Below are 23000 nucleotides of genomic sequence, written 5' to 3'. Positions count from 1 at the left end.
CCTTTTTCGTTTCTTCCTAAATTAAAATAATAATCTTGTACTTGAACATTTTTTCCTGCTTCTGCGTGTGTGTGAGCTTTTCTTCAAGGCATGTAAGAATAATGATGTCAGTCATATAGGTGGCATATATGACAAAAAAAACCCACCCCTCATTATTTAAAAGTCATTAGAGGCTGATTCCGCACACGTTGGATAATGCACTTCCAATCCTCTTTATAGATCATTTGGAACAGATTTTTTTGTGTGCGGAACAAAAAATCCACCACAAACGATTGATAAAGTGCATTGAAAGTCCATTATCCAATGTGTGCGGAATCAGCCAAAGAAGAATTGTAAAGCATTGGAGAAGGGATTGTAAAGCACTGGAGGAGACACGTTGCAGCATCTGAAAGGAATGCCTGCTATTGGCTGATTCCGCACACGTTGGATAATGCACTTTCAATGCACTTTATCAGTCGTTTGAGGTGGATTTTTTGTTCCGCACACAAAATAATCCGTTCCAAATGATCTATAAAGAGGATTGGAAGTGCATTATCCAACGTGTGCGGAATCACTCATTGTTGACCTGGGACATTATTGAAGTGAACAGTCTCAGGATCCCAGATCACGGCCCAAATCTTCTCTGATGCTGCTGGACTGCTATAAAGGAGATTGTCCAGTTGGCATACCCCTGGAGCAAAGTAATTGATTGTTGTCTCCTTTCCGCTGTTCATTCTTTAGCCGTTGAAGAGACAGCCAACCTGCCTCCTTCCCCACCTCCATCGCCCGCTTCAGAGCAGACCGGAACATTGGAAGAAGGTAAGGGGTTCCTCGGGCACTGCAGTGATGGATCTTTCAGGAGAGAAAGCCAGGCAAGAGCTGGGAGGGTGTTTCTGTCAGCCTTGTTTTCAAGGCGTGAGCCTTCTGCCTCATAGTAAGTTAATGTGTGTGTGCGGATATGCGTGCTTGGTGACAGTTAAAGAGTGTACATTAGCATGGCAAAAAAAGGTGTGTGTGTTGTGTTGCTGGTGTGCAGTTAGAGCTGAGTACTTTTCAAGGGTTGCAGAGAAAGGGAAGTCCCCTCAGGTGTCACTGCTCCTCGCGGAAGCTCTGAGATAGGAAAAATAACACCTGGGGAAAAATGCATCTGTGCCTATTTTAAAATAGAAGACCCTCACCAGATCCAGGCCAAGGTGTCTTAATTATTGCCTGATATCATGTGGCTGGAGAAGATTCTAAAGATCCCTTCTCCAGCTTTTCTGTTTTGCTTTGTGATTTTTTTTTTCATTTTTACGCCTCTCTTTCCTCCTTCTCTCCTCTGTTTCAGGCTACGGAAGAGGGGAGGGTCTGTGGGAGGGGAAGGGTTGTTTGATAGTGTGTTGTATGTTATATATATATTTTAAAGTCTTTACATTTAAAAAAGGAATGCTGACTTGGATTCTGGCAGCCCTAATGCTTGATTGTAGCCAAAGAACTTGTTTTCTGTCCTATTTTAAATTAAACTTGACATACATAAAACCTAACGACACAAAATATCACAAGTAAGATCATAACTCCAAAAGTACATTAATATTTACGCCTTCAAAGTAATTCTCTTCTTGGCCACAGTCAGAGATAAAGGGAGACCCATACTCTTCCACACATTCAGTATTTGGTACACGTCTCTTCTGTTTCACATTCTGCTTGACATCTCGCTATAAAGACAGCTTTACCGGATAATAAATTTTAATATTCTAGCCGTTTTGTGTTGAGATTTCTTCAGAAAGTCACAGTCTTCTGGACCAACAGTTGCGTACACTTTTACAGCGTGAAGCATAAAAATATAAGCCATAACAAATTCTGCTGTGGCCCACGAGCTCATGTGTTTCCGTTTACAGATACATGAGCTCTCTTTTCATTAGAGGCAGGCACAGACTAGGAAAAAAACACAGACTGTCGGACCGTGGTCTGTTGCATTTCACGGACCACAGACGACAAACTTTTCACAGACCAGTCCTGGTTCGTGGACCAGTTCATTGTCCATGGTCCGTCACGTCCAGGGGCCCAAGGACCACCCCCTTCACACTCAGAGATGGCAAACTCACAATGAGTCTTCAGCAGGTTCTCCTCCAGCCACCCTCCAAGTTTGGCCAAGATTGCATTTTGGCGGTCCGAGTTACAGACTCCCAAAGTGCCCGCCCCCAGGAAACTTCCAGTAGATAGAATAGGAGCCGCAAACCCCAATTGACTTGCATTGGCTTGCAGCAATTGGAAGAGCCCTAGGCTAGCCCACCACCCAACAAGCAAATAAGAATTGAAATTAAAAAATATTAAACAGAAGAGTGAGCCCTCAGCCAAGGAAACCCAATAAACTTGCTCCCACCCAGAGCCTTGCTGCAGCACAAACCCCAAGACTCCCTCTGGCACAATCCAAAAAAATTCCCACAACAAGCAGTTCCTCCCTCGATGGTTGTTGTGGGTTTTCCGGGCTGTATTGCCGTGGTCTTGGCATTGTAGTTCCTGACATTTCGCCAGCAGCTGTGGCTGGAAGATGCCAGCCACAGCTGCTGGCGAAACGTCAGGAACTACAATGCCAAGACCACGGCAATACAGCCCGGAAAACCCACAACAACCATCGTTCTCCGGCCGTGAAAGCCTTCGACAGTTCCTCCCTCGTTAACCAGCTGGAAAGTGAAAATGTGGCTCAGCACTGGGTGTTATATATATTGCTTGCTCTCAGAGAGAATAATGGGAGCTCTCTGGTTGACATCCAGAGCTGCCTATCAAGGTTTTCAGGGCTAAGATTGGTGTGTTCCAAAGGCAGCACAAGGTATACAGGTGACTCCCCTAAGTTGCCTAGGGAATTGATTGCTCGGCACCGGGATGTCTGGTTTCACAGACCAACAGACCAATGGACCGGACCAACATTCGTTGCATCCATGAAAAATGCGCGTCCCACGGCCCACTGGTTTGTGAACACTGAACCAGGCCGGTCTGTGTCAAATTTTGATCCTTTTTCGGTGCGTGCACCCCTCTACATTTCTTTTAGTGGAACTCAGTCCTTAAGAAGAACATGGATCCATTTCTGCTGCAGAACTCAGTAGCTCCAGTAGCCTCTGTCCCTAGCATTCTGCAAAGCCCCAAATCAGCAAAGAACTGGAGTATGAGCTTAAATCAAGAGCTATTTATGACAGTCTTCAGACACATGTTCACCAAAAGCCTGCTTCAACCAATAGGATCAATTTGGGTGTCTAAAGCTAAACATGTACAGGGACAACAGCTCAAAGGGTAGAAATTTCTTATTGTGTATCGTTTACCACTGATATTGTGGCCATACCTCCACTGACATGGAGCACTAATAATGAAAAATCTTCCTTATGCCAAGCAGAGGTGGGCCTCTGTCTCTTTGTGACTTTCCAGTCTGGCAGTATTCAGCTGCTATTACTATACAACTGGACCACGGCATGAGTGTTAGAAGTACAAGATAACACCGTGCTAGCTTTCTTCAACACAAGAATTGCAAACAGGACTTTGTGATATTGTGGAGAGAATATCTTCTCTTTCTCTTTCTCTTTCTCTTTCTCTTTCTCTTATCATTTCTGCCTGTACATCTATATTTATGTATTAGACAATTAAGCACCGTTACACATAAACACTATGTTGTTTTTTATAACTCCATAGCACAGTTTAAAAATTCATCCCTGCACCAAGGCACTGGGAGAAGTTCTAACCATCCCAAAGGAGCTTGGAAGTAGCTTTTCAATATGAATCTCCCATCTTAGAAAAATCCTGTGCATTTTCTATCACCATGCTGTCTTCATGGTCTTCCATATTTAGTGTCTGTGTCTTCTTTCTAAAACAAAGAGGGCATCAAAGGAGGGCAAGAAGCATGGCAAAAAATAAATATATCCTACATGTCTCTTTCACATCACCTCCAAGTACCTGTGATGGCTGCAAGTTTCATTCGACAGTCTCAATATCTGAAGTTTTCGTCCTCTACTAATGTTGATCTGTTCCAAGAAGTGATACTCATGGAGGAAAGTCATCTGTGTTGCACTAATGAAAAATGTGTTGGTTCCTTGGGTAATACAACCATTGGCAGAATTATACTTGTAAAAATGTAAATTGTTGTAGCGAAAAAAACACACCATTTGTTCTGGTGCCAGTATGTCAGGATGAGTGTGATCTTGCCAACGCTAAGCATTTTGGTTCTAGTGATCTCAATGGATGATTTAAATATTTGCTTAAATCTCGCACATTGAAATCAGTGGGTGACCAGTTTAGTGTATGGCATGAAACATAAGAGATTACTTGATTTCATATTTCACAGCCATTACTAGGCCAATAAGTCTAAACTTTTATTATTTTATAACAGGGTTTGAGAGCACTATGTGGTTCTCAGCATATGCATAAGACAATGTATAAACAAGAGAGGTGAGCAAGTTGTTTGGAAAAGGCCTCTGGTATAGCCCTCATCTGACTACATGAATTCTCTACAGAACTGGGAATTCTCTGGTTTTACATGCTGAGCGTTCAAATATCACAACACTCCAGCCGTTTTCACACGCACCCTGGGAGATGGCGCAAACGCACAGCATGAAGCATCTTCCTAGCACGATCTCCCGGCACGATCCCCTTTAATGACCCGATGACGTCAAAAAAAGAGCCATCAAACAAAATCGTGCCAGGAAATTGTGCTAGGAAGACTCTTTTATGCTGTGAGTTTCGCGTGATCTTCTGGGCGCATGGCTGTGTGAAAACGGCCTCCCTATACTAGAAGGCTTGGCTAACTAGGGATTTGGAGAATGGCTTCTGACAGGCTGTAGGTTTAAAACATTCAGTCATGTGATCCTGACACTTGCATGCTCAGTCCAGGGACTACAGTAGTATATAATTTTTTGTAATGGATAGATTAGCGCTTGAATTTCCTTGTTCAGGTTGATATAACATTCCCATTATTTATTTCTTTACTTGCTTTATTGATGAGCCTGACATGACTAATTGCAGTGAAGCATGCTGTCAGTCAGGTGAGCCACTAAAGGCAGGGGAGTTAGCGCTCAATTAGAAACCATCATCTAATGAATTATTGTGCCCACAAAGTTAGCACGTCCAGTGGGTGGGATCCAGCCAGCTTTTTTGCTCAATCCCATGCAATTATGTATGTAATTATTTAAATATTTATGTCCCACCTATCCTTATGGCTCAAGACAGTTTACAGGTCATAATTAAAAGCCTCACAATTTAAAACCAATGGAATAAAGCCCCCCTCTCCAAAAGACCTGTAATTAAAAGCCCTGGCAAATAATAAGCTCTGCCTCGGAGCACCTCCTAAAAATTGCCAGCAACAGTACCTCTCTCACCTGCCCAGGGAGCCTGTTCCACCAGGTGGGAGTGACCATGGATAGGGCGCAAGTTCTGTAGATGCCAGGTGGGCTACCTTAAGTGGAGCAACAGCCAATAGGTGGCAGCCTGAGGATGCCCATTGGCACCCAAGGACATAGAAGAGGAGACAGGCCTTCAGATATGTGCACACCCTAGGTTGTAAAAGGCTTTAATTGTACTCAGAAACAACCTGGCAACCAACGTAACAGTTTTAAGATAAGAGCCAGTTTGGTGTAGTGGTTAAGAGCGGCAGGACTCTAATCTGGAAAACCAGGTTTGATTCCCCACTCCTCCACTTGAAGTCAGCTGGGTGACCTTGGGTCAGTCACAGCTCTTCCAGAGCTCTCTCACAGGGTGATTGTTGTGAGGATAATAATAACATGCTTTGTAAACTGCTCTGAGTGGACATTAAGTTGTCCTGAAGGGCGGTATATAAATCGAATGTTATTATATGTTTCTGCTGGCCAGCCCATGACAATAATCGGGCAGCTGCCTTTTGAACCAGTTACAGTTTCTGGATAGTCTTGAGGGATATCTAAACACAGAGTGCTTTACAGTTATCCAGTCTCAAATTTACAAAAGTATGGACTGGCAAGGCCAGATCAGCTGAGTCTAAGACGAGTGAGAGCTGGTGAGGCAGATGCAGTTGATGGAAGGCACTCTTGGCTGCCATGCCAACCTGCTTTTCAAACAGCAAGGCTGTGTTCAGGAGCACCCTCAAGCTCTTAACCCCCATCTTCAAAGGTCAATTCCATCCAGTCCACTACAAGTAGATCCAGTTGCTCTAAAGCAGGTATCCCCAACAGGGTGCCCTTGGGCACAATTGTACCCATTGACATCTTTTCTGGTGCCGACCAAGTGTTTTTAGAAAGTGGGTGGGGCCAAGTGGGGCTTTTGCCAAGCATGGCTTCTTATTGGCCATTGGAGTACTGATTGGCCGTGCAGATTTTTAAAAATATTGCTTTGGCTGAAACTGCTTCCACAGCACAAAGATCTTCACTGTGTGACTGAAGGTAAGCTGTAGCAGCCATTTTGTGGCTGGGTCCCTCTCCTGCAGCAGCTGGCTTGTCGCAGCAATTTTGTTTCTACACTCACCACATGGTGTCAGAATTCCAAATGTGCCCGCAGGCTCAAAAAGGTTGGGGACCCCTGCTCTAAAGCATTCTCTTCCTGTTACACCCCCTGCCATCTTTTTGTCCATGCAGTTGCCATGAGTCCCAACATAGGTTTTTTGGTGGTCAAAGGCGACCTCTCCCTCCCTTTATCACCAACAGAAAAGCTGGTTGGGTCCAACCCATAGAGTGGATCTCTGCTGAACCTGGGCTGCTTCCACACACATTGGATAATCCACTTTCAATACTCTTTAGTGAACAGTTGGAACTGCTTTTCCATGTGTGGAACAAAAAATCCACTTCCAAAGGATTGTTAAAGTGGTTGTTGTGGGTTTTCCGGGCTGTATTGCCGTGGTCTTGGCATTGTAGTTCCTGACGTTTCGTTAGCAGCTGTGGCTGGTATCATGGAAGATGCCAGCCACAGCTGCTGGCGAAACGTCAGGAACTACAATGCCAAGACCACGGCAATACAGCCCGGAAAACCCACAACAACCATCGTTCTCCGGCCGTGAAAGCCTTCGACAATACATCGATTGTTAAAGTGCATTGAAAGTGTATTATTCAACGTGTGTGGAAATGGCCTTACTTTCAGACATCCCAAAGCCATTCTTCCCATACCCAAAAGTTGATCTGACAGTGAAAGCCAGCCAGTTCATGGTGTGTAAATCTGTTAATCCACCTGGACTCTCAGCAAGAAAGGCAGACTATAAATAAAGTAACTAAATTACATCAGAGCAAGATGGAAATAATGTGGTGACTGGTTAAATTTACTTTATCAGGCATCCCTTTGGGAAGTAATGACTTGACCGTCACCGAACAGCTCTCCGCATACAGACCTTACATTTTACAATTTGGGCTCACTTATGTTAACCCACCCTTTTGTGACTAGCAACATTTGCCTGGGTGTTCACTTTTAACAAACTGAGAATAAGCGCTTGTCTGGCTACATTCCTGTCTCAGGTGTGCTTTTAACATTTTTGGTTTACACCCCAAAGTTACTGATCTCGATTCAGATTGAGATTTAAGATACCACCGTTGCTTTTACAGTAAAATTGGCTTTCAGATGCTTGTCGTTAACATGAGGGCTATTGTTTGCCTGTTGGCTTTAGGTTTGCATAAAATGACAATCGATCAGTCTCCAAGAATGGTCAGGCTTTCAAATGTCAAATCTATTTAACTGTGTATTTGTGTTTCAAAGAGATGAACCATCTCCAGGTCATTCCGACTCGGTAGATCGAGTTGTTCAGAGTAGTACAGCTAGTAATTCATCACGTGCATTTTGCATTTTTTCTCTCTCTCTCTCTCCCTCTGTTTGTGTGTGTCTGTAAATTGACCGAAGGATCTGTTTTTATGTAGAACTGAAGCCATTATGTACAGGTGTATGTTTCATACTGTATTTTAAGCTAGCGCTCTCTCAAGCCCTCTATTTCCATCTTTCAAAAAACATAATGCTTGTTCTCCTTTGCAGCAGAAATGCAGATTTAGCCTGTTTTTTAAAATATTTATTAAAATTCTGTAAAAAAAAAAAGATTTTAAAAGAGATACAGTCAACCAGCCATTTTAAATCCTGCCGATTTCCATAGGAATGTTAAATCTCTTCCATTGAATCCAGTAGAATTTCATTTCGGCTGCACTGTGTGAATTGTCAGGGAGGCAGTTACTTGGTCCACCCCTTGGCCCTTTTCACACTGCTTACCTTCACTAGCAACAACGCGGAACATCGTGCAAAAAACGCGGAAGATCGCATTTTCTTGCGCGAGATTTGAGCGTTGTCACACAAATCTCGCACGAGAAAACGCGATCTTCCGCGTTTTTAGCGCGATCTTCCGCGTCGTTGCAAGTGAAGGTAAGCAGTGTGAACAGGGCTCCTGTGTGTGTAATTTTATACTTAGATGTGATTTGTAAAGGGGAGATGAATGTGGAATAAACCACAGACATCTTATGAGTTAGATATCTATTAAGCAGAGACAGACTTCTTGATTTAGATTTAGTCTTTTTGATTCAAAACTTCGTCAGGTTTATTGATCATGGGGGGAGCAAACTAGGGAATGTAACCTGGGGGAAAAGAAGCTGTGGCTTAGCAGTTTAGCATTTGCTTTGTATGCAGAAGGAGCCCAGTTCATTCCCCAGCATTCCCCACTAAAAGGGATCCGGTAGGCAATGTGAAAAACTTCTCAAGATCTGGAGAGCGTCTGCCAATCAGGCCTGACCTCGACGGACCCAGGGTCAGACTCTGTAGAAGGTTTCATCTGTTCCCGAGTATATTGTTGGAGTTTACACAGAACAGACGAAGAGAGATTTCCATCATTTGAGAGGAGGCTCAAAGGAGCCTTTCTTGCTAATGCCGAACATTCCTTCGGCTTGTGGATTGAATTCGGGGGCTCCGAAGGGACTCCCAACTGCCACTCCAATTCCATCCCTTCCCCACGCAGCAGTTTGATGGCCTTAACCTTGTCAGCAGGTTGTGTAGCCCTGAATGGGAGGGGAATTTCCTTCCGTCACCCTGTGGTGGAAATCACTGTGTAGTAGACATGACAAAGGTAGATGTGGCCAGCCATGCAGCAAACACAAATTAGAGCGAGAAAGAGAGAGTTTGACTCAGAGAAGGATCTGGTGCTGCTGAGCACATCTTACTCACCGGCTTCCCCTACAAAAAAATACAAAAAATAGAATGAGTGAGCCTCTTTGTACTGCTATGAAAGGTAAGAGATCAAATCTGATTTTATTAGAGCTTTGTTAGATATTGAAAACCTTGTGGCTGGATTTCATTGTTCAGGGTATGGCGTTTTCTCTGACAAGAGTTGGATTTGCTTAATCGGGAGAAGGGGTACCATGCCTCAGACACACAACTCACACCACCTCTTTGTCTACGAGACACTCCATGAGATGAAGGTCGCAGGGTAAACTGTTTTCTCTCTAAATGCTGGGATAAAAATGCCGAAGGGAAAGGAAGTGGCCCAGGGCGCCAGCGTCACTGATTAATTATGTGTTTGAAGAAGGATTTTGGAACCGGGGACTTTTTACATATTAGCAAGAGCTAAATGTTATGAAATAATTAGGAGACATTTTGAGATCTGTATTTTTCTTCAGTGGGTATCCAGCGGCTAGAATTAAATCATCCTTTGTGTAAAAATATTTTTCTGCTGGGCTACCCTCCTCAGATTGCCTGTCAGGACAGACCTAATTCACGTCAAAGGGCCTTTCTAAAACAGAGTTTTAAAACAAAAAAGGGCTTCTTATGTTTGCTAACTTTTATTTTAAATATTAAATTACTATTAAACAGCGCTGCTACAATAGACCAAATAGCTGTAAAAGATTTGTTCTAAGAGTTTAGAAAGTAATCCATGTAAAGCTATTAGAACAATTGCATTATTCATTTAAGATTCATCTGGTGTGCGGACAGCACAATCCTAAACTTAATTTGAGGCTGCAGTCCTCATTCCTGTGAGTAAACCCTATTGAATAAAGTAGACCAGCCTAGACTTACTCCCTTTGTTGCTTAGGGTAATACCTGAGCCCCATATGTAGAGATCAGCCGACATTCTGCCTAGACCACTCTGTGCCATTGTAAACGTTGCTCCAGTGCAGTCATGCCCACCTAGGGCCGGAAATGGGTGGTACCGAGGGGGTGTTGGGGCAGAGGTAGGGGCTGGCTGATATACTAAGCCTTCAGCCCAAATTTTGACCTTCAGTAGGAGTTCAAAGCTATGCAGTGAGTCTGCAGGTAATCCCAGTTCTAATCCAGGCCAGGATTGCATGGCTCTGGTAGCATGGGCTACATCTCTGCGTCATGTGCACATGGAACATGAGGTGGCTTTTTAAATTCTTTTTTTTTTACTTTTTATTAAAAGTTTTATATAATTAAAAACAAGCCTAAAAAATGACAATTACAGATACACTAATAAAACAAACAAAAACAACTAATCAACATACAAAAAATACATATAACAGAAAAAAACCCAACTAAAATAAACAATCTAAACTAAATGTTTCCGATTTTCTCCAAAACAAATATAACTAATATCGTGTCAAAGCTATACTCTCTCTAAGAGCCAAGCTACAAGTGACGCCTTACCAGGGCTTTTTTTCTGTGAAAAGAGGTAGTGGAACTCAGTGGGTTGCCCTCAGAGAAAATGGTCACATGGCTGGTGGCCCCGCCCCCTGATCTCCAGACAGAGGGGAGTTTAGATTGCCCTCCATGCTGCTTGGCAGCGCGGAGGTCAATCTAAACTCCCCTCAGTCTGGAGATCAGGGGGCAGGGCCACTAGCCATGTGACCATTTTCAAGAGGTTCCAGAACTCCGTTCCCCCGCATTCCCCCTGAAAAAAAGCCCTGCGCCTTACACAGGTTGGACACTTGTCAGCTTCCCTCAAGTTTTGATGGGAAATGTAGGCGTCCTGGTCTTACATCTTGGCTCTCCAGTACAGCTGCCAGACCAGGACGCCTACATTTCCCATCAAAACTTGAGGGAAGCTGACAAGTGTCCAACCTGTGTCAGGCATGACTTGTCGCTTGGCTCTAATAATTAACAGCTCTCTTTTTTTCCCTGTCGAAATCCCTTAATCCACAAATTTTCAAATCATTGTTATGTATTTCATATAAATAGTCTATGAAGGGTTTCCATTCATCAACAGATGAACTTACTGACTTTTTTCTAATCAGGAGTTTTGGATGTCCGGGAATCTATTTAGAGAAAGGAAATTTTGTACAAACAAGAAACCCTGTGCACAAAGAGCCAAGGGTGAGAACAGATGTGACAGCTTGTTGCTGACACTGCTGTGCTAAGAATCCTTTCAGATACTCTGCCGCAGAACACCAGCCCGGACGCTCCACTCCTTTAAGCGGAGATGCAAGGATAACTGCACTCATGCGCAGGTAAGCAGTCCCATGCCTCTAGCCCTGACAATGCTGCAATCCCATAATTTCCCCTGCAACCTGTATTTTAATGATGCATTGGCTCAACAATTCAAGTGACTAGTAGTGTCTCCCATAGAGGGGCCCCGGGTAAGTATGCACGGCACAGAAGGAAGGGTCTCCTTCCAAGTATACAGGCAAAACATCGTCGATGTGACGTCATGCTCATGTGGGCCCACACGCAAGTGGCGGAGACAGCTCAGCCCCATTTCTGGATGAACACCAACTGCGCCAGCTATTGCGATCGCTGCCCAGAGACGCATAACGCGTTTTGTCTTGCAGGGTTAGATGCCCGTCAGGCAGCACCAGTAAGAAGCGGCAGGCAGATTTCCAGTGCAATTTCTTACAAGCGATGAGTAAGTATCAGCCCGTCGACTACACTCTGCCCCCTAACAGGTGAATCCTCAAGTGTGGGATCCCTCAAGGGAGGAGGATATATAGGTGAGGATATATAGGTTTTTGAAGAGCTACTAAGTGAGACCACTCTGACCATGTGCAGAGTGCTTGCACCCATGTGCTCTTTTGTTGCTTCGGCGGAATATTGCTCATTATTTACATTTCTGTCTGGCTTTTTCTAGGAGGCCAGAATGGACCCTGTTCGAAAGGCAGTATCAACCGTTTGTGGAGCCTACAACGTGACCCAACGGCTGAAGTAGCCAGTGGGCATCTAGCTGCTCTGCTGTGCAGTTGCCAGCTCATTATTCTAAGCCCGTCTCCTGTACCGTTGCAGACGGCTGCTTGACTGGTTTGGTTGTATCGGTCACAGGCATGCTGTGATAGGGACAGCTCGTCCTGTGATAGGGACAGCACTTCCTGGGATTCCGCTGTCTGGCAACACACCTTTTAAAGACTAAATGAAGAGAATTGGCCATCCCATTTATCTAACTTGCATTCAGAACCCAGTTCTGATGCTGTTCAATAAATGTTTGCATTGTTTCATAACAGTGTCTCTGTGTTAATGGGCTTTGTTAGATAACGATCTATGCTTAACTCCTGTTCCCATTGGGAAGAGCTCAGCTGGTCTCCTGCTGTTGGCACAGTTGTGTTTCAGCAAAGAGGTGGGGCTGGCTCCTCTCAAATTCCCTGTGCACTGCTGGCATGAAATAAACCATGAAGGCTGTGTGACAGGGAGGGGAAATGGAGAACTAGGGTTGAGTAGCAAAGGGCAATGGTAATAAGTAAAGAGATGGCTACAAGGAAGGTGCTAAGCAAAATGACTGGTGTCTTGGGGAACAGTAAAGATGAGATTCAGATCCTACCAAGGGGAAACCAGGAGCAAGGCAAAGCTCTCTTTTGGCAAGCGAGAAGCCAAACGGCCGCAAAATAGGAGGAGGAAGCAGGATGTGACCCACCCACCCCCATCAGCATGAGATTGCATCTGATGGTGCAAAATCTCAGCTGTGCCTGGGACACCTTCTAAGACCATCTAGGCGCCAGTCCCATGCAAGGACCTCATGCGTGCTAAAGCTGGCCTTTGTCACCTGACATGTGCTATGTCAGACTGCGTTCCAGCTAAAGAATCACATGTTTGGGTTAGAAATGGCCACAACTTTATTGCCTGGCATCTGGGCATGGATCCTCGTTGGCATCGGGGGCCTGGCTGCCGACTGATGCATCTCTCACCAGCCTCCCACTGGCACACCTCGGCACACGTTGTTCCATCGCCTGCTGTGCCTGGCGACCCAGATCCGTCGGGGTGAGCAGTCCCGAAGGCCCACTCGCCCTGTTGGGATCCGGCCCAATGCCACAAAAACTGCCAAACCCATAAAGTTGTGACGGTGCCCCCCCCCATCAATCCAGAATAGCGGAGGGTGGGAGGGTGACTTGATGCTCCTGCGGATGCTCAGGCGGAATGGCTCTGAGCACAAGGCTGGCCCAGAGCAGGGATGGACGCTCCACCTCTTCCAGGTTAGTCCCGCCTCCACTGTGTCTCGCACCCAGTGCCAACCCAGCCTGCCGGTGAGTCATCAAGCTTCCTTTTCTCTGCAGCCTGGAATATCTGCTGGTTTCAGCACCAGAGCCAGTGAAGGAGTCCACAATGCCCGTGTAATCTTTTCTCCCTCTGTGTGCTTAGAGAAGAGGCCTGAAGGTGGATGCTAGTCTTGCTGCTGTTATTATTGTTTTTGTTGTTGTTGTTGTTGTTGTTATTATTTATTACATTTCTAACTCGTCCTTCCCGCAAGCGGGCTCAGGGCGAGGTACAACAGATTATAAAAATAGAATACAAATATTAAAACAATTCATAAAACAACAGTTCATCATAAAAACAACAAACAGATAATAACTGTCCCAAGATGGGGTCAGTTCCAGATTCCTGCCCATCAACATACAGGGGGAAGGGAAGTGGACAGATAATGTACTGCAACCCATACGTGGGTCAGCAAACGAATGGGCACTACACAGCCCCGTGCTGTACCCATATATTGGGCAGCCGGCCGGTGGACACTGCATAACCCCACACTTAGTAGGAGGCTGGTGGGAGCCTCAGTGAGGATCTCATGCTGCCTCCTCCCCCTATTTTACCATTGATTGGCTTGTTGCTGGCCAAAAGTGCATTCTGTCTTGTTCTCAGCTTCCACTCAATAGGATCTGAACCCTGTCTTTTTTGTTTCTGTTTCACTGAATGGCCCATTGATGATGGAGGGAAGAAGACCGGAGTGCCTTCTGTGCCTATGTGATTGTGCACGTTCTCTCTCTTCGTACTAGTCTCCCTTCCCCCCTGCCTAGTTAAAAGCTGCCACTCTTGTCATCCTTGCCCTGGGCTTTCTCTGGAGATTGAAGTGGCCATTGATTTTTTCCATGTGTCGAAAGGTAATGCGTTGGCAGGGAGGGAGGTGAACCTCTTAGGCTCTTCCTAGACACACCACAGTCCAAACTGCAGGGGAAGGTGCTGTGCAGTGGTTGGTTGCTTCCACATGTGGCTGGCATGGTGACATCATCAGCATGCTGCTTCACGATTGGTCGAACTTGCCACTGTGGATTCCAGAGCAGTTGGTGGGCACCAAGTTTCTTAAGAGTTGGATATTTTCTACTGTTTCTTTTCTCTGCACGGGATACAGACTAGCTGTGCTGATGTGCCGGTCTCCGATGCTTAAGTCTTAAATGATAAGAAATAAGTGAACGGCCAGTCACGTTAAACGCTTAAATTAAGAGTTCATTATAAAGCAAACTGAAGGACATGTTCTTATTTTGCTGCATGCCGAAAAGTTAAGAGAAAAACTTGTTTAGTTTCAGTGCATGCGATCCTGTTGTGCATACCAGGAATTCACTGTGCTATATGCCCCGGAGGCATTCGTTGAACTGAGCACGTCACTGGCAGATCATTCCTGCCAAATGTTGAAATCAGGTTTATGCAATCAGTATTCCGAGCTGTGGATGAACAGAGGCCAGAAATTGGGAGTCTGCCGAGCAAGGCTGGAAGCAGCAAGGATGGGAGAAGCTGAGCCAGCCTATTACTCTCCCCCTCCTGCCTTTGCCTACTAGGCAGGCACGGTGGATTCCTTGAAAATTCAGCATGTTACCTTCTGTCTCTTCAAACAGTATCATATAAGACCCGTTGCAGACGTGGTGCTGAAAATATAGGGAACTTCAGCTGCACAGACGTTTGGGGTGAGCTATAAACTCACTGTGCCCTGACCTGGATGGTCCAGGCTGGCCCAGTCTCGTCAGATATTGAAAGAAAAGCAGGTTTGGCCCTGGTTAGAATTTGGATGGGAGACCTCCAAGGAAGACCAGGGTTGCTACGCAGAGGCAGGCAATGACAAATCGCTTCTGTTCTTCTCTTGTCTTGAAAACTCTATGGGGTTGCCATAAGCTGCAGCTTAATGGCCCCTTACGCACACATGGAACTCCTTGTTTGATGAACCATCCATGGCAACCAGAACCCTGGTTTTCCAAAGTTCTGGCTCATGTAAATAGAAGCTGTTACCCATGTGGAAAATCAGAACGATCCTCACACTCCCAATACACACAGTTGACCAGCTTCTAGTTCCCGTGAGTGAAATCGAACAGAACGTCTGCGGAGGTCTAGCAGCTGAGTGAATCTAGGATGGTAGAATCCATAATTTCCACGAGGACCTTATTTTTATTTCAAAAGAGGTGTGCAAGAGCTGGGACGGGGAGAATTTCCAAAAACAACAGGGTGAAGGGAGGCAAGATGGGGAAAATATTTTCATGCTGAAAGAAGACACACACCCCATACGTGCTCACTGTACATTTGAATGGGCAGTCACAAAAGCAAACAAATATCGCACACAAATCCTGCCACATCTAGTTGAGTATTGAGTAACAGCAGTCAGTAGCTTTTGCCAAGAGAGGGTCAGTTCCCCTGTGAAATCGTTTGCAAATGTCACTCATTTCTTTAAGTTACAAACAGTCACATTCTGGAACCATTCCATTACTTTCATTACTTTTGCTCTCTATGAGATGATGGAGAAATACCTAGAAGTTCTAAAAGCTTTTTTTTTAAAAAAACCCTCTCTATAAAAAGCTTCTTCAAAATTGCAGTCCGTTGATTTTGTTTTAAAGAAAATAGATGTTTTATCACACTCATTCTGCTTTTCTTCCATTATTAAATGTCGTGCCAGTTCTACTTTATTTTATTTTCTGGTTGAGGGAACATGTTATAGAAAATTGACTTTTATATTATTACTGAATTGCCTGTTTGTGGGCTACGTACTTCCTATAGCCTTTGCATCACTCAAATAGCAAACTTCCTTTATTTTTCTTACAGGCCTTGTAGAGAGATAATCAATGCATTAACTTGAAAATGCATTAACTGCATTCCTTGTGTCGTTGCACTGAGCGCAGCATGGTTGGTGTCCATCCTGTGATAATGCATCGGTCTCTTTGTATCAATGCATGCTTCCATCCTGTCTTGTCTGATCTCTGTGTGTCTGTCTGTCTGTCCAAGTTCTTCCTGCCGTTTCTTCCTATGTGTCTGTCTGTAGATGAAGGAGCTGAGGATGAGTTGGGACCTCTCCAGAGCAGCTCAGTGTATGGGCCTACTACCGCAGGGATGAGGCATAAGTTCCTTGCCCCCTCCATTTCAGTCTCTGTGCCCGATGACGAACTCTGCAATTCGGATGAGGAGTATTATGAGCACCTTTGGTTCAGCTCCGAACGTACACCCTCTGGTGCCACAGGCCAGAGTGCAGGAGCCTTGTTAGGCTGTGACGAAGGTGACGAAAGCATGGTCCTCCTCTCTTCCTCCTCTCCTCCACCCTGATGCATCACCTTCATTTTGTCATTTGTGTCTACGGTTGCCGAGTCTCAGGGTGTTGCCTGAAGTATTTGGGGTTTACGAAGCTCTTTACGAAGGAGCAGCGCAAAATCTCACACCAGAACCAGAGGGGCAGGATTTGAATCGTTTGTGCAAACACCACTATCCGGTTTTATTTTTTATTTTATTTCATTTATACCCTTTTTCTCCTCAATGAGGGCCTGAAGCAGCTTACCTTGTTCCCGTCTTTATTTTATCTTCCCAACAACCTTGGGAGGAAGGTTAGGCTGAGAGGGTGTGACTGGCCCAAGGTCACCCAGCGAGCTTTCAGATCCCAGTCCGTCACGCTAGCCACTACACCACACTGGCTCACGTTTCCAGCCTAAGGCTTTTCCACTGGCTCACCAGAGGCCATTCTCTGCTGCCAACCAGGCTTCACTGTCTGACTTAGCAAGTTACCACCCTTAGATACACAGTTTTGTTGGCAGAGTGCAAATAAAGCAGAGAAGTTACGCTGTGCTGATGAAAGAGGCTAAAAAGTTTATTTAAGAAATACGTACTTGAGAGTGAAGAAGAGAGATAGAGATAGGGGCCTTGCTATCTGCCTACATCTTGTAGAAGAGTGATAAAGTAGGAGAGAAGAAGCAGGATATTGCCCTGTTTTGCCCAATTGGAGACAAGACAAGGAAATGACCTGTAGGAAACAAGAGAGATGCTGCTCTCACTGTCTGAACTAAGCGATCCTTGCTGCCCCCTGCATAGAAGGCTCTCCTTCCCTTCTTGCTGCTGCAGTACACCAGACATTGCAATTTCCAACAAGTTTGACCCTACCTTTTTGCCCCAGGAGACCAAGTCACTCCATTTGTTTATCATGTCTCATTCCCCTGGGGCGAAGAAGTTGTGGGAAGAGAGGAACTGATTTGAAATAGATCTATGATGAAGGGAAAAAATGAGTTTCTATTGGCTTGGGCTGTTTCCCCAGACTTTTGACTTGGCCTGTCAGAAACAGGAAAAGTTCTATCAGAGCTAGAAAGTTTCATCAAACCTTTCCTCCAGAACGTGAGTTAGTACGTAATTAGCCCATGCTGGAACCTAAAAGGGAAGAGGAGTGGAAGAAGAGTACTTCACAGGCCCCGATGGTTGCATTGCCAACCCAAGCCAATGCACAAGCATTTTGGTCTTGAATGTTACGCCCTATGGGATTCATCCAGTGGTAACAGTAGGCCAATAACTTGCTACTAGTGCCTCTGAGCATTTGGATCCCGAATCCAGAGCAGATGAGGGCTGTCTGTATATCAGGATTTTTTCCCCCATTGGTTGAGTTTGCCTCGTGTGCCTCCACCTGTCAATAGGTTTTACAGGGAGAATTTAATTTTGGAAACAAGGCATGCAGGAATTTGCTCTTTGTCCAGCTTCCCGTTGCCTTTTGTTTCTGTTAGACTTCTTTCCCTTTCCACAAACTGGGCATGTGATCATGTTCGAATAATCACAGACTTCTCTCCAGCATACAGCCATGCATGTATTCAACTTAATATTCCTTATAGATGATAGGAAGCTATAGGCACAGAAGCATCCTTAGAGCAATTTCCTCAGTAAAGGATCAGGCCCTGTGCCACAGATTCTGCTCTGCCCCTTCCCTGAGCCTGGTAAACCAAAAAGCTATTATCTACAGAAATTCCATGGATTAAGATAATTCCATGGATCAAAATAATATCCAAGGATATTATGGATAAAAATAATTCCATGGACCAAGATAATTCCATGGGTCAAGATAATATCCAAGGATATTATGGATAAAGATAATTCCGTGGACCAAGATAATTCCATGGATCAAGATAATATCCAAGGATATTATGGATAAAGATAATTCCGTGGACCAAGGTAATTCCATGGATCAAGATAATATCCAAGGATATTATGGATAAAGATAATTCCATGGACCAAGATAATATCCAAGGATATTATGGATAAAGATAATTCCGTGGACCAAGATAATTCCATGGATCAAGATAATATCCGAGGATATGTATTTCCCTAAGATGTATGTCTGTACCCTCTTTCTCCTTCCCCATGAAAAAAATGCAGGGATTTAATTTGGGGGGGGGGATTGTTTTGTGCATGTAATAATACTTGTCTTGTTCATTTGGTGTGTGATAGCTAGCGATAGTAAAGAGACACGCACATCTATGTCATCTTCATTTTTTCCATCTCTACTTCAATTAAATCACTTCATATTCTGCATCTGTTTTAGAACAGTGCATGTCTGCATGATACACTAATTTGATGTGTGGGGGGATTTATGTGCATGGAGAGCTCCAGCACTTGCAATGGTGAACCCCCCCCCCCAGACACCTCATTGGAGAGGACAGTTCTCAATCTCATCCCCTTTCCACAAGACAGAGCTGCATGTTCATTGTTCTTGTTCACAGAAATTGGAAGAGCCATGATACAGTATATACATCCAGCCTTTCTAAGTATTGCAGAAATATTTTTCTTAATCCCAAAGCAAAGAGTGGAATAAAATGTATTGTATAACAGAGCTTATTCGATTTCTTTTAGCATTGCCTGCCAACAGTTACGAAATATCCTTCCTTTATGTTAACAAATTCCTTAGTGGGAAATCTGGAGTTTAAATAGTCTTGCTGAGTTGAAGGGAAAGGTAAGCTTGTTGGGATGCAGCACGGAGGATGCCAAGTGGATTCAAAAGATGTGGTTCTTCTGAGCAGGCAGGGAGGCTGCTCTGTTCACATGGCTGCCTGCGGTGCCAAATACTAATAAACGTGTTGATGGTTTACTTCCTCACTGGTAACTGCGCCGTAATTTTCACCAGGACGTTATGAAAAGACCAAGTGCAATCTATTTTGTTTGCAAATTGACCCATCCTTTTAGAAACCATCTACCACCACCACAATGCCCATTTTCATCAATTACTTAAATTTGATCTACTGCTATTCCCGTTCTGAGAATGAGAAAATATTTTCAGCCCCCTCTTTTTTAAAAAAGGTGTCTTTCATCTTGTACCGGAAACATGGATCTCGTTCTGTGACTGCCCAGTTGCCAGTGACTTGGCCATTGGGATTGCCCCACTGGCTTATTCTCCTCCTCCTCCCGCTTCATAACCCTTCCTCTGCTTAAATAAAAGTACAATTCAGAACTATGGCTAAATCGTTGTAATCACAGTTACGACTCTTCATAATTACCTTCTCAACCAGAGATCAAAACTAGAGCCGATTCCAGACGGCCCCCCGCCTCGCAAAATGTCGCGTCATCGCGCGTCGTCGCGCAGAAAACGCGAAATATCGCGTTTTCTCGCACGAGTTTTGCCCGATGTCGCGCAAAACTCGTGCGAGAAAACGCGATATTTCGCGTTTTCTGCGCGACGACGCGCGACGTTTCGCGAGGCGGGGGGCCGTCTGGAATCAGCCCAGGATTAGCTTGTAGTTTAAAGCAGTGACTACAGTATCACTGATTCAGAAGTAATGCAGGGGGGGGGCGGTGTTCCCTGGCCCCCAACTGCGGCCAACACGAACTCTGAATCAAGCCATGATTTTCACGACAGAAAAAGTTCCTTGGGATTATGAACGGCATTGTCAGTCACAGAAAAAGCTGTCCTTTTTATTTAATTCACTCTCACTTGACCCCACATAGGGCTTGAAATGGGGTGGTGATTAAGATGAGCTGAAAATGTTCCCCGTGGGCATTCTCGTTACTGTGTGTGCGCCACTTCTGTTGTCTGCTAGTCTTGATGTTGCCTCATTTTTCCATCCCCCCTCCCCCACTTCCTCCTGCTCCACCAAAGAAGAAGAGGAAGAAGAGGAGACAGTTAAAGGTCCAGTGGATGCTGAACCTAAGCAGCTTGTCCCCCTTGGTGAGGAATGTGAGGAAATGGGTGGGCCTCCTGAGCCTGTGCAACAGGCAGAGGCCCAGCAGGACACCACTCATGAAGACCCCATGGTGCGCAATGGGGAGAACGTAGCCATAGTCGAGGAGGAGCCCCTGAAGGCCCCAATGCCTCCCTCAGTTGAGGAACGTGTGTCCTGCTTAGAGGCCTGCATGTGTCAGCCGCATCCGAGCTCTTCTCAAGCTTTCGCCACTCTCTCCTCCATTTACTCTTCTTCCCATCGATTCCCTCTCATGACTGATGCTCTTGTTGTTATGCTTGAGGAGTGCGTAAGAGGCAAGCCAGTTGCGCGAATGCTGTCTGATGGCACGGTTTCCCACCACAGCAGCTGATTCCTGACTCTTTTTTTAAAAAAATTATTTCATACAGTATGCTATGCAGCCAAGCTGATGTACCGCAAAGCCTTCCCTCCCTCCCCATTGCAGACGTGTTTGCCAGTCACATTGCTGATCAGTGTGTTTTTCTTTCTTTTTTTCTTTCTTTCTTGGTGCGGAGGTTCATCTGCTTTTCATTTCAAGAAGCTGAGCGATTAACCTTGACGATGACATAAAGAGGCTTAAACTGTTCAAATGTGTCTTGTTTGCAGTGTGCGGTGCGATTTCGCTTATGCTTCCCATGCATTCTGGTTCCTGTTTCCCTGAGGCTGTTGCTTCTTATGTCATATCCTTGCCATTCATTGCAGCCCACCCTGACCCCCTTTAGCTATGGCCCACATGTTGAGTTTGTATCTACTTGACTTTTCTTACAATTGGATGACTCAAGTGAAAATCCCAATGTGGGGATAAAAATCACATGGTTTTCTGTGATTTTCTGACCACCAGAATGAAGAGCCCAATTGGGCCGTGAGGGTAAACTTGTACGTTGCTAACTCAAGCGAATCCCACCAAAACTTCTACTTGCGCAAAAATGAAATACAAGCTTCTTGATTTGGCCTTTTCATGATATATGCATTCTTCTTCTACCGGATGGTCTGTGATCCAGAGGTCTGTGTGTGCGAGGTTCATGTTTCTTTGCACACAGACGCACAAGCCCTTGTACAAATAATTGTGTGAGAGTTTGTCTTAAATTCTTTTATGTATTTTTTGTGAAAAGCATCATTAAATGGCAGATGAAATAATGAAAATTGTACACGGGGGCGGATTTTAACTCACTGTATTCATTGATGGGGATCTAAAGTAGCTGTAACTTCCTTATGAGAGAGTTAGGTAATTATCCTAAACTGAGTTACTCCAGTCTAAGCCCAATCAATGGGTTTATACTGGAGTAACTCTGTTTAGGATTTCACTATTTGTGACAAAGTGAAAAGGGTTCTCACAGTGAAAGACACACTAAACTCAGTATGTTGCAACAATGAAAAGTATAACCAGGGGCAACTAAAATGTGGTTCTTTATGGGGGGGAAAAGATTTACAAGGTTGGGATTTTCATTTAGAAAAAACCCTCAAAACTAAAAGAGGATATGTGTGAGAGGGAGATGGATGGAATGAAGAACAGCGGGGAAGAGAATGAATAGATTGAACCTCTCCCTTTCAGTGCACTGTACAATCCTAAGAAAAGTTACTCCAGGCTAAGCCCATTGAAATAATTGTAACTCTTTCTAGGATTGCACGGTAAAAGTTGAATTCATCCCCCTGAAGCTAACTGGCAAACGTTTGTTAAAATGTTTTTATCCTGCCTATCTTTGTGGCTTAAGGTGGCAACGTTCAGTTACAAACTAAGCAAGAAAAGATCTCCTGAGAACACATAATCACAGAATTTGATACACAAGATATTGTGATGGCCTCTAAATGGGATGGTTTTTTAAAAAGGCAAATTTTTAAAGTATATCACAGCTGTTAACTGAACCACTGTGAGCCAAGCTACAAGTGACACCTGACACAGGTTGGACACTTGTCAGCTTCCCTCAAGTTTTGATGGGAAATGTAGGTGTTCTGGTCTTGCAGCTTGGCTCTTAATTGAAGTTTACAACCCCCCCACACACACACCCAGCGAAGGGGAAGGGGGGGTGCCCAGTGAGAGTCCGACGCCTGCACTCCCCTCCCGACCTCATGTTCTCCCTCCCATAGACTGCCGCTCTGTCAACTTCAATTAAATGGAGAGCCAAGCTGTAAGACCAGGACGCCTACATTTCCCATCAAAACTTGAGGGAAGCTGACAAGTGTCCAACCTGTGTCAGGCGTCACTTGTAGCTTGGCTCTGAGTCAAGATGTGCTGTTCTATTGATTGGTCCAGTATAATATGGGAGGGTCTCTATTTAGGAAAATTAATTCTAGAGAACTGAAGTAAAGGAAAAACTGGAATCATGAGGAAAATACTAATTTCTAATGTAAATTTTAGTTTGTTGGTTGATTTGATTATAATTATTATTGGACCAGGGTTTGAGTTATTGTGGGTATTCAGAAGTTCTGCCACAGCTAGTTAATACATTTACAGTGAAATCCTAGGCAGAGTTACTCCAGTCTAATCCCATTAATTTCAGTGGGCTTCAACTGGAGTAACTCTCTTTAGGATTT

At 44.6% G+C, this 23000-nt stretch overlaps 1 protein-coding gene across 1 annotated transcript in view; it reads left to right on the top strand.

Annotated features, from left to right (window-relative positions):
* MAP2 (microtubule associated protein 2) overlaps positions 1–23000 on the top strand; it is a 284313-nt gene that overhangs the window by 202208 nt on the left and 59105 nt on the right. The window contains exons 6-8 of the mRNA XM_054970128.1: positions 721–798; positions 16418–16546; positions 20387–20617. Of these exons, the coding sequence (XP_054826103.1) occupies positions 721–798; positions 16418–16546; positions 20387–20617 (438 nt within the window). The remainder of the gene's footprint in view (positions 1–720; positions 799–16417; positions 16547–20386; positions 20618–23000) is intronic.

This window comes from Eublepharis macularius, chromosome 2, assembly GCF_028583425.1.
Source record: "Eublepharis macularius isolate TG4126 chromosome 2, MPM_Emac_v1.0, whole genome shotgun sequence".
NCBI lineage: Eukaryota > Metazoa > Chordata > Lepidosauria > Squamata > Eublepharidae > Eublepharis > Eublepharis macularius.
The sequence above is the reverse complement of the archived record's forward strand: the minus strand, read 5'-3'. Positions and strand labels throughout refer to the sequence as shown.